This window comes from Equus quagga, chromosome 3, assembly GCF_021613505.1.
Source record: "Equus quagga isolate Etosha38 chromosome 3, UCLA_HA_Equagga_1.0, whole genome shotgun sequence".
Lineage (NCBI taxonomy): Eukaryota > Metazoa > Chordata > Mammalia > Perissodactyla > Equidae > Equus > Equus quagga.
This window is the reverse complement of record NC_060269.1, coordinates 87,057,192-87,069,404: the sequence shown is the minus strand read 5'-3', so window position 1 is coordinate 87,069,404 and position 12,213 is coordinate 87,057,192. Positions and strand designations below refer to the sequence as shown.

The 12,213-nt window shown below is 35.2% G+C and overlaps 1 protein-coding gene across 16 annotated transcripts in view; it reads left to right on the top strand.

Moving 5' to 3' along the window:
- Positions 1-12,213, top strand: part of PTPN13 (protein tyrosine phosphatase non-receptor type 13) — a 204,191-nt gene that overhangs the window by 54,556 nt on the left and 137,422 nt on the right. For 15 of the 16 annotated variants that reach the window (XM_046656429.1, XM_046656440.1, XM_046656437.1 and 12 more), the window contains exon 2: positions 496-615. In XM_046656429.1, coding sequence (XP_046512385.1) covers positions 496-615 — 120 coding nt within the window. Of the gene's footprint in view, positions 1-495; positions 616-6,731; positions 6,953-12,213 lie in introns of those variants that run through there. The other variant, XM_046656434.1, reaches the window with a different exon arrangement.

Sequence of the window (12,213 nt, the reverse complement as noted above, 5' to 3'; positions counted from 1 at the left end):
CATTTTTCATTTCCTCTAGATTCTTTCCCCAAACCCATCTGCTTCTACCTACCAACAGACATACATTACACATTATGTTTAAATGGGTTTGATTTGGGTAGAAATCTTAGTGGTCACTGTAAAGAGCAGTTTTGTTTTCAAGGAGTGTCAATTCACAAAAATTTGTATAGGAGGTTTTTGACTAGCTGCATTTCCCCCTTCCACAATGAAAATAGCATTATTGAGCCCCATAGAAAAACCTTGAATTTTATCTGTAGATTACCTACTGTCAACACAAATAATCCATAACCAACCTATAAATGAGAATTGAGGAGAGTTTATTATGAGCCAGAGTGAGTATTAGAACCCGGGAGGGCCTATATTCAGATTGAAGGCCATCTTGTGAAATTAGATAGACAGGGACCTCATAGTCTCTCATCGCTGATGAAGAACTTTAACTACTGCAAGAGCAGTGAAGTTGCTGATGTGTAGACCATGCTTACGTTTGTTTCCTAGGTAATATGCATGTGTCACTAGCAGAGGCCCTGGAGGTTCGGGGTGGACCACTGCAGGAGGAGGAATTATGGGCTGTATTAAATCAAAGTGCCGAAAGTCTCCAAGAATTATTCAGAAAAGGTAAGTTTAAAAAAAATTTTTTTAATTTTGAGTAACAGGTAGCTGAAAAAGAGATAAGAGGGTAGAGTATAGAAAGGAATACTTCCTCGTATCTCTCTTAGGGCTAAAAGCTCAGATCCTGTCTACCTTCATTTGAACATCTTCTGTATGCCTGATGTTGTGCTAGGCACTAAAAATATAAACGTGATCAAAACCAAAAACATTCTCTGCCTGGAGCTTACGGTCCAGTGTGGAGAATAGCTATTAATAAAATATTGGTACAAACAAATGTAAAAAAGGCAACCATGATAAGGACTACAAAGGAAAGGATTCAGTGACTCTGAGAACCTCTAATAGGAGGGTTTGACCTGGTCACGGGGAAGAAAAGAAAGGCTTCCCTGCGTAAGTCACCCTGAGCTAAGACCTGAAAGAAGAGTAGATGTTAACCAGGTAAGAGGGTTGGAGAAACATTCCTGGTAGAAAGAATAAGATGTGCATCCTTGTAACTCTAAATTGGGATGATGTAGCCTGAATAACTAGTTTGGTGCTTCCCTGTAGAGGTGGCCCCCTGGTCCAAATGGTTGTGTGGCATTTTGGAGCTGGAAAATTTAGGGAGTCATCCTTTGGTTGTCCAAAAACATTTGGTGTCATGCTGAAAAGCTCCACATGAAGATGGTGTTTGCCATTCACACCACATGGGCAACACCTGTTTGCAACAGTAGGCGAAGAAGTCGAGCTTTGTCTAAGGGAAGAATTAATCTTTGAAACTGATTTGAATGAATTAATCAGGTACAATAAGGTGACACAAATAGAGGAGGATTTGAGGGTAGTAAAGGTTTTCAAAGTGTGGTCCCTGGACGAGTGCATCAACATCGCCTGAAAATTTATAAGAAATGCAAATAATTAGGCCCACACTAGACCTACTGAATAAGAAACTCTAGGGATGGAGCCCAGCAATTTGTGTTTTAATAAGTCCTTAAGGATAATCTCATGCTTGTTAAAGTTTGAGAATCATTATAGGATTGAACTGCTGAAGACCAGGAGCCATGGGAATGTTTTGGAAGATACAGGGTGACCGCTGCTTGAGTACAGGAAGTCTAGAGCACAGGGGCAGAGTGTTTGGGAACAGACGTAAAGCTTTGTTGTTGTTGCTGATGTTTTCCAGTCCAGGGACATGAACTTGAAACAGTGTTAGGGACCATTCACTTCTACTATTACCTAGATGTTTGACTATCTTTGATTAGAGTTAGGATTAATCTAAAGAAAATTTATTCATTTTTATCTAATGCAGCTTACCTAAAATCTAGCTATTTTAAGTAGATTTTGTTCCTTTGCTTCATTTTTTTTGTCCCTTTTTCTCCCAAAGGGGCACCCCCCCGTACATAGTTGTGTATTTTTACTTGTGGGTGCTTCTAGTTGTGGCATGTGGGATGCTACCTCAGTATGGCCTGACGAGCAGTGCCATGTCCATCAAAACCCTGGGCCACTGAAGCAGAGCGCGCGAACTTAACTACTCGGCCACGGGGCTGGCCCCTGTTTGCTTTATTTTAAGTTTTCAGAAAATTTGAAAGTATAGGCACTCCAGAGTATAGAGCAGACAGCCATATGCTCCAAAGGTGGTGTTGAAGGAAGTATATGTTGGTGGCTTTACTCAGTTAAGTAACAATAGTCAATTAATATTTAAGAAACATCTACTTGTGAGTTATTGTGTGGGAGATCCCAATAAGTAGAAGGTGTCACTGTTGCCCTAAAGGGGTTCATTCAGATCATACAGATGCATGTGAAAAGTGTACTACTTCAAAATAGTGTGCCAGATGGGTGATAGAGACAATGAGTACTATAGATGTTCAGAGCAGGGAGAGATAATACCTCTTTTTATTATGCTAATGGAAGGATCACTGCCCTGGCCGTGACTCATAGAATATAAAGCATCTTGCTCACTGTGAGTATCTACGGGTTTTCCTTCTTTCAAATTTCGTAATGTTAATAGAGATTGAATGTCTGAATGTAAAGCACCTGTCACTGAGATGCAATTATTGCATAACATATTGGCACATTACAATAAAGAGACTTACTAGATGTGATATAAAATTGTGAGGCAGCTATATCTCAAACATGTCCAATGGGAGCTGGTTACCATAAGGCCTTCAGTCCAATTCATAGAGTAACATCAGTCATATAGAAGAATTAAATTTGGCTTCTTTGGCAGTCTGGAGACTAGACCAACTATTGTGACTGACGATTGGAAATTTCTGTGTTTTTGGAGGAAATTCATGCTTATTTGATTTAGTTTATCTGAAATCTAAGGTTTTTCATTCTTTGTATTTGATAGCACAGTGTCTTTTTGCAGCAAGTTCTTCTCCTGACTATTAATAGCAAACTGAAATAAAATAATTAGAAGTTTGCTTATTTTGTAGAGGAATGGTGTTGGTCTTGGTTTTATAGTAAACACCCTTAAGAATAACACTAGGAATGTTACCGGGGAAAAAGTAGGTAAAATACAGTGGTCTCCAAGAAGTGTGTTTTTCCAAAATGTGTTTTCCTCTCTTGGTTTTCTTTGTCTTCTGTGTCTGTTACATAGAGCTTTGCTTTGGTTCATATGGGTGGCTTTTCCCCCACTGTCTTCTTGAGCTTGTATGTTGCTCCTGTGTCGTCTTCAGTGTATAAATGCAAATTGATGTTCCTATGAATAGAATGTTAGAAATAAGCATTTCTAATGGAGAATTTTTGAACACAGGTCAAGAAAAAAATCTATTTCTTCATCTTTTTGAGCCTCCTAGCAATTTAACACTTTTAGCCATTTTTAAAACAAAATTGTTATGGTTATTATTCATAGAATAATGATATCTAAGCATGACCTTGCTGAAAGATACCATATTCAAATGAGTTTCTCTTCAGAGGAGGAAAAATGTAAAACTTTTTGAAAACGTGTAATTCCAAACATTTAGATGATGATAATGATGATAATTGGTTCTCCTTTTGTTAGAAGTTTCTTAGTTTTATTGTCTTATGATTATTATTCAAATGTGCAATCTGTGTGATTACTTTTTAGAATTTTTTGAGCTTTTGTTGTGGCCTTGCGTTTGGTCTCTTTTTGTAAATATTCTGTATGAATTTGAAAAGAATGTATATTTTCTGTTTCTAGGGTATAACTTAAGCTTGTTAATGTTTGTGCTTTTAAAATTTTCTATAGCCTTGTGTATTACTTTGTATACTTGGTTGTCAAATTCTTAGGGATAGTTAAAATCTCCCACTATAATGATGTTTTTGCCCATCTTCTTTTTACTGTCATTATGTGTTTTCATGCTGTTTTGTATGACACATATAATGGCTAATGACTAATTTAACTAGATTGGATTTTTTTTTTTAAAGATTTTATTTTTTCCTTTTTCTCCCCAAAGCCCCTGGGTACATAGTTGTATATTCTTCGTTGTGGGTTCCTCTAGTTGTGGCAGGTGGGACGCCACCTCAGCGTGGTTTGATGAGCAGTGCCATGTCCCGGCCCAGGATTCAAACTAACGAAACACTGGGCTGCCTGCAGCCACATATGAGTGATGTCATACAGTGTTTCTTCTCTGTCTGGCTTATTTCATGTAGCATAATACCCTCTATATCCATTCATGTTGTCACAAATGGAAGGATTTCATTCTTTTTATGGTTGAGTAATCTTCCATTGTGTGTATATACATATATGTACATACACATACCACATCTTTATCCATTTGTCTACTGATGATACTTAGGTTGCTTCCATATCTTGGCTGTTGTAAGTAATGCTGCTATGAACATAGGGGTGCATATATCTTTTTGAATTAGTGTTTTCGTTTTATTTGGATAAATATCCAGAAGTGGTATTCCTGGATCATATGGTATTTCTTTTTTAATTTTTTGAGGAACTTCCATACTGTTTTCCATAGTGGTTGCGCTAATTTATATTCCCATCAACAGTTCAGGCTTCTCTTTCCTTCACATCCTCACCAACATGTGTTATTTATTTTTTTTTTTTTTAAAGATTTTATTTTTTCCGTTTTCTCCCCAAAGCCCCCCACTACATAGTTGTATATTTCTCGTTGTGGGTTCTTCTAGTTGTGGCATGTGGGACGCTGCCTCAGCGTGGTCTGACGAGCAGTGCCATGTCCGCGCCCAGGATTCGAACCAACGAAACATTGGGACGCCTGCAGCGGAGTGCACAGACTTAACCACTCGGCCACGGGGCCAGCCCCCAACATGTGTTATTTTTGATAATAGCCATTCTGACAGGTGTGAGGTGATATCTCATTTTGGTTTTGATTTGCATTTCCCTTATGATTAGTGATATTGAGCATCTTTTCATGAACTTTAGGCCGTCTGTATGTCTTCTTTGGAAAATGTCTATTCAGGTCCTCTGCCCATCTTTTAATTGGATTATTGGTTTTTCTGCTATTGAGTTGTATAAGTTGTTTATATATTTTGGATATTAACCCCTTATTGGATGTATCATTTGCAAATATCTTCTCCTGTTCAGTAGGTTGCTTTTTTGTTTGTTGATGATTTCCTTCACTGTGTAAAAGCTTTTTAGTTTGATCTAGTCCATTTGTTTATTTTTGCTTTGTTGTCCTTGCCTGAGAATACAAATCCAAAAAAATATTGTTAAGACCAATGTCAAACAGTTTAGTGCCAGTACCATACTATTTTGATTACTATGGCTTTGTAGTATAGTTTGAAACCAGGGAGCATGATACCTCCAGCTTTGTTCTTCTTTCTCAAGATTGCTTTGGCTATTCAGAGTCTTTTGTGGTTCCATACGAATTTTAGGATTATTTGTTCTAGTTCTGTGTAAAATGCCATTGGTATTTTAATAGAGATTGCATTGAATCTGTCAATTGCTTTGGGTATGCCATGGGAAGCATGGCAACAAGATGTTTAGAAAAACAATATCAGGTGACAAAAGTGACATCACTTCAGATTCTAGAGGTATTAAAAATAATAAAAAGGGAAAATTATGAACAAAGTTTTTGAAAAAATTAAACAAATTACGTGAAATGGACACCTTAAAAGACGCAAACTACCAAAGCTCATTCAAGAAAAAGTAGACAACTGGAATTGCCCTATATCTTGGCTGTATCTATTAAGATGATTAAATATATACAAAGAAAACTCCAGGCCCATATTGCTTCACTAGGGAATTCTAAAAATTTAAGGAAGAAATAATAGCAATTCTATATCAAACACTTGAAGAAAATTGAAGAGAAAGAAATACTTCCCAACTCATTCGATGAGGCCAACATTGCTATAATATTAAAATCAAAGATATTAGTGAAAATAAAACTGTAGACCAATGTGCCTTATGAACATAGATGCAAAAATTCTTAACAAATGTAATCCAGCAATATACAAAAATGATAATACATCATGATCAAATAGATCCCAGGAATACAAGATTGGTTTAATATTCACAAATCAATCAGTATAATTCCCTATATTTACAAACTAAGAAAGCAAAATCATATGTTCATCTCAGTAGATGCAAAACATGTTTTTGATAAATTGTAACATCCATTCTGATAAAAAGCTCTCTGCTAAGTGGGAATAGAAAGGAACTATCTCAACCTGATAAAGGGCATCTACGAAAAATCTGTCGTTAACATCATTCTTATTGGTGAAACATTGAATTTTACCCCCTAAGATTAGGAATAAATCAAGGATATCTGCTCACATTACTTACATTTGACGTTGTGCTCAATGTTCTAACCAGTGCAGTAAGGCACGACAAGGAAATTAAAGCCATCCAGATTAGAAAGAAAGAGGTAAAACTGTATTTATTTGAAAATTACATGACTGTTTACATAGAAAATTTCATAGAATTTACCAAAAGAGCTACAGAACTGATAAGTGAGTTTAACAAGTTGCAGGATACAATATCAATATACAAAAACCAATTATATCTTTACATAGTAGCAATGAACAACCAAAAATTGAAATTTTAAAAAATACCATTTAAAAGTGATAAAAATATGTAGAATATGAATCGTGAAATAAAAAATATAAAATAATTTGGAATAAATCTGACAGAAAGCAGTCTTCTGTGGTTCAGAGATTTCTACAATTCCTACCACTACCACTTGCCTGAGGAGTCATTTTCCTTCTTTCCTTAACAGCTGTGTTCATCTTTACTGCCACAAAACAGTGTCCTTTGATGTGAAGATATGAAGCCTTGTTTAGTGAAAACTAAAAAACAATGCTGAGAGAAATGAAAGAACATCTAAATAAATGGAGATCTATGCTGTGTGCTTAGATCAAAAGACTCAATGTTGTCAGTATTCTCTGAATTCATCTATAGATTCAGTGCAATCCCAGCAGACTTTTTTTGTGGAAATTGGTGAGTTGTTTCTAAAGTCCGTATAGAAATTCAGTGGATTTAGAATAGCCAAAACAACATTGAAAAAGAACAAAGTTTGGGGATTCACAGTACCTGCTTTCAAGACTTATTTTAAAGTTACAGTTATCAAAATAGACAAATAAATTAATGGCACGTTATAGAGTCCAGAAAGAGGACCCATATTTATATGTTCACATGTTTGTTGGGAAAGATAGGAAGGATGATCTTCTCCAAGAACGATGCTGTAACAGTTGGATGTTCCTAAGGCAGTGTGTTATGAACTGCATTTTGTTCTCTGAGAAGTCGTACATTGAAGTCCTAACTCCCAGTACCTCAGAATATGACTGTATTTGGAGATAGGGTCTTTAAAGAGGTAATTAAGTTAAAATGAGGTTATTTTAGAGTTGGCCCTAATCCATTATGACTGGTGTCCTTATAAGAAGAGGAAATAAGGACAGACACACAGAGGGAAGACCATGTAAAGACACAGGGAGAAAATGACCACCTGCAAGCCGAGAAGAGAAGAAGGCGTTAGAAGAAACCAACCCTACTGGCACCTTGTTCTTAGACTTCTAGGCTTCAGAATTGTGAGAAATAAAATTCTGTTGTTGAAGCCACCCAGTGTGCAGTGTATGCGATGGCAGCCCTAGCAAATTAATACAGGCAGGATGAAAAAAAGAAAACGTCTAGAAACAAAATACATAGTGACTAAGTTTACAACTTCACTGGAGACTTTAAACAACTGAATTACACAGATTTTCTTTTCTTTTTAAAGTTAAAATTCATAAACTGGACTAACTAATAGTGCTGAGATTACCTGGATATTAAAAATGTAAGGGGGTTTAGGTGCCTGGAGGATTGAATGAGAAGGTCCAACATACCCCTTCTGTGAGTTCCGAAGGAAGAGTTGAGAGAACGGGAAACAGGATGAGAGAATGAAAAGTATAACAGTAAAGAAGTTTTGAGAATTGACGAAGTACATAGATCCTAATACTCTAGAAGCTTAAGTCGTAGTCAAAATAAATAAAAATATATCCCATACCTAGATTCATGGGATTGGAAGTACAGAACATTATAGATAAAGAGAAGATCTTTAAAGCAATCAAAAAAAGAAAGTGGATTATTTCCAAAGAAAAAACAATTAGGCCAATAGCGGACCTTTTTTTTTTTTTCTCCTTCTCCCCAAAGCCCCCCGGTACATAGTTGTATATTTTAGTTGCGTGTGCTAGTTGTGGCATGTGGGATGCCACCACAGCATGGCCTGATGAGCAGTGCCACGTCCGTGCCCAGGATCCGAACCGGCAAAACCCTGGGCCACTAAAATGGAGCACGCGAACTTAAGCACTTGGCCACAGGACCGGCCCTGCTAACTTCTTAACAGCAACAGTAGAATCAGAATTTGGTAGAATATCATGTTCAAACTGCTATGAGAATACTTCATAATTGTTTTTAAAACAAAAAAGAAAAAATTATTAAAGAATATAATTCAACTTAGAAAAACGATGTCTAATGGAAATATATGTCATATATATAATTTAAAATTATCCAGGAACTACATTAAAAAGGTTAAAAAAGTAGATGAAATTAATTTTAATAATATATTTAATCCAACATATTAAAATATATCAATATAAAAAGTATTCATAAGATGTACACTTTTTTATACTAAGTCAATATCTATTTTACACTCATAGCACATCTCAGTTCAGACTCTAAATTTCATCAAAAATGTTTAGATTTCATAAAATTTACTGATGAAAAAGTAGATTTACATACTCAAGTTGTTCCAAGCAGACTTTAAAAAAATTTCCAGTAACTAATTAAGTATTCATTTTAAAATTTACAATAAATTTAAAATTCAGATCCTTAGTTATATGAGCCACATTTCAGGTTCTTAAAAGCCGTATGTAGCTAATGGCTACTGTACTGGAATGTATAGATAAAATTTATTGTCCTCTTAAACTGTAGTTCAAGAAAAAGGTCAAAACAAAAGCATTTTTGTACGAAAACCGACTATTTACCATCAACAAACCTTCACTGGGGAAATTAGTAAAAGTGTATTTCAGGAAGAAGGAAAGTTAACCCAGAAGGGAAAAGAAAGTTTCAAGAAGGAATGATAAGCAAAAAAAAATTAGTCAAGTTGATGGTAAATCTAAATAAGCATTGGCTGTATAAAAAAATCATGAGTAATGATGTCAAATTTAAAATTTTTAAGAAAATAGTAACATTTAGCCTGGGATGGAGTAGATAAAAGTTAAAACAGTTTAAGGATTTGATTCTGTTCATGAGAAATGTAGGTCTATTGACTTTATAGTTTGCATAGTCAAATATCCTTAATGTTTGTAAGGATAATCACAAAAAGAGAGAAAATGTTAAACTGTCAATCTGGTAGAACCAAAGTAACTCGATTAATTCCTGAGAAGGGAGACAAAGCACTAAACTTCAAATTGACTTCCTGCTTTATTTGTTTTTTTAAGCCTTTATAGGAAATATAGAAAGTTTTTATGGATTAAAAGCTTTTGAGTAAATCTCTGTATAGTCTATGCAGCTTTTAAAAGACCAAATCCTAACTTGCCTCTTTATACTACATTCCTAAGTATCTACGATCATAATTCTCCTGATTAACAGGGTGTATCAGTTGTCCTTGACATGCTGCATCTTGCCTTGCCTTCTTAAGGCCAGAATTAACAGGTCCTTCAAGTTAAATGTGTTTGAATCAGATAAAATTACCCCATTTGTTCCCTGGAAACAAACTATAAAGCATGAAATTAATTTAATGTCAGCATTCTTAAAATGAATAAAGTGTGTTGTTTAACAAATGTATGAGTTACTTATAGTAAACCACCCCTCCCCCACAAATGCATAGTCAATACACTGTGTTTTGCTTTGAAATTCTTTTGGCTCTAGATGTGACAACATGGACCATTTTATAAATTTAAAAAGTCTTACATTTAGAGGGGAAAGTTGCTACAGGTCATGCTCTCTAGTTCCATCCTTACTGATAAATGCAATTTTACTCACTGTATTTATTGTTTTAATTTGCTAGTTACAGAGATTTTTTTAAAAAGATATTGAGGTATAATGTATATGGTAAAGAGCATTATTCTGAATTGTACAGCCTGATGAATTTCATGAATGCCCACACCCATATAACCACCACCCAGATCAAGGTATGGAACACTTCAAGCACCTGGGAAGGCTCCTTCTAGTCAGTTCTTGGTTACCAAGAGCAGTCATTATTATGACATGTTGCATAGATAAGTTCTGCCTGATTTTAAACATCATATAAATAGAATCATACAATTTGAACTCTTTTGTGTCTGGTTTCTTTTACTCAACATTCAGACTGACATTTATCCACAATATGTAGCTAAACTTTTAGGAGAAAACATTTTACAATTCTCTTTTTCTTTTCTCAAATATACATATTGAACTGGGGCTTTATGCTTTGTATCATTTATCGTATATGCCTTGTATCAGTAACAGGTTAAGATTTTTAGTTTCTTGAAGTGATGTGTATCAGTCGTGGTGAACATTTTTACAAGAAATGTATCCTAATAGTTATTTTTGAAAAGTGAAATAGTCTATCATTCAAATAAGCCTCCTTTTCCCTTTTCTCTTTGAAAAGGAAAAGATTTTAAAACTGTAAATGGGGGTGTGGTATCTGAAGAGTAGCAGAGGATGGCATTAGTGATCACAAAGATGTTTTTCATAAGTAGCTACAGATCATACTTATGTGGAATCATGTCATCAGAAATAAAAAGCCAGTTCCTCTCTGGAAAACTATGTATTTCCTTCCTCTGGAAACTGAAAATGTACACTAATCTTCATGACCTTTTCATCCAGTTCTCCAAAAGTGAAATAAATGCCAGTCACTCTTGATATTATTGGTTTTTCGGTCTTTGTGTAAATTCCAGGTCCTTGAAAGTAAGGAGAAGTTGCTGAGTTCATTCTTTAAATTTTGTGTTCTTTTTCCCCTGACATTATGCAGGGAGCAGGGTGTAAGAGGATCTCCTCTAACTCAAAACTTTGTATTGGGAAAAAAAACACAAGCTGGTGCTATTTATAAAGGGCCTTTACCATAAAAGTTTGGTGCCATTTATTCAGCTTCCTCCTTATAAATAGAGAAGAGCTATTTAGGTTTCACTTCTAATCTAAAGTTATTTCTGATAGCCATTCTGCCTTTCTAATACAAAATGACTTTATTATAATTTGGGTAAGATAGTTACTTAACACTGTCTGGCTTGCCCTATCTCTTGTAAAAAAATACCTCACTCGTGGCTTTATGAGCTGAACAAAGCAATTTTTTAAAGCATTAGGAAAGGATATAAAATTATACATACTCCATCTCATCATGTTCTTAGTATCAGTAAATTGACATAGAAATGGAACAAGTCCAAGATCAAGAAGCAACTTAATTAAGCTATGACACTATTTTATTGCCTGTAATGAGGGTAGTGGTTCTTAGCTGTGTGTTGGGTAGATGGATATGCACATCTGAATCTCCAGGAAGCTTTTAGAAAATGCTGTGTGAAGTCCTGTGCCCCGTCTCCAGAATTGACCCCAAAATCCTGTGATTTAGGAGACAGGAGGCATGTATGCTTTCCTAATTATTTCCTAGCCCCCAAAGTCAGACACTTTGTAAATAAGTTTTTTTCAATAGTCCAATTAGCAAAGCTGATACTTCCTTTGAATCATACTTGAAAAAATAACTAATAAAGAGTTGAGAATAAAGATCCAGTATATTTTCCTGGTGGATAATTAAGAGTTCCTGGTGTTTGAAAGTTGAAAGAAAACTTTGTTTTTCTTCATCATGGAGCTCCACAATAACCATTTTTTGGTAACCAGCAAAATGTAAATTGGTAAGTTATAATCATAGCAACCAGGGCAGAAGGCCACTTTAAAAGACTGTGGACCTGTGCTGCAGAGCTGGAATTGTAAACAATTTCATTTTTTTCACGTATTGCAATTACATTATTGTAATGGGATTTTACCTGATCTTTAGGAAATTCATAGTTCCTGTCTTTAAACCACTTTATATTCACAGAAAAAATCTGTGAAAAGAGTTACAAGAGCATTTTGTTCAGTATTGTTGTATATAATTTTTGGATGTGCAGTTTTTATTGATGAGGATAAAGAAGGTGGGTAACAAGGGTGAACACAAAAGGAAAATCAAAGAGGAGGATCTTCATATATCAAAGGAATCAAGTGGGCGGTGTCCTCAGAATATAATGCAAGGAAGAAATGAAAGAACTGCTACT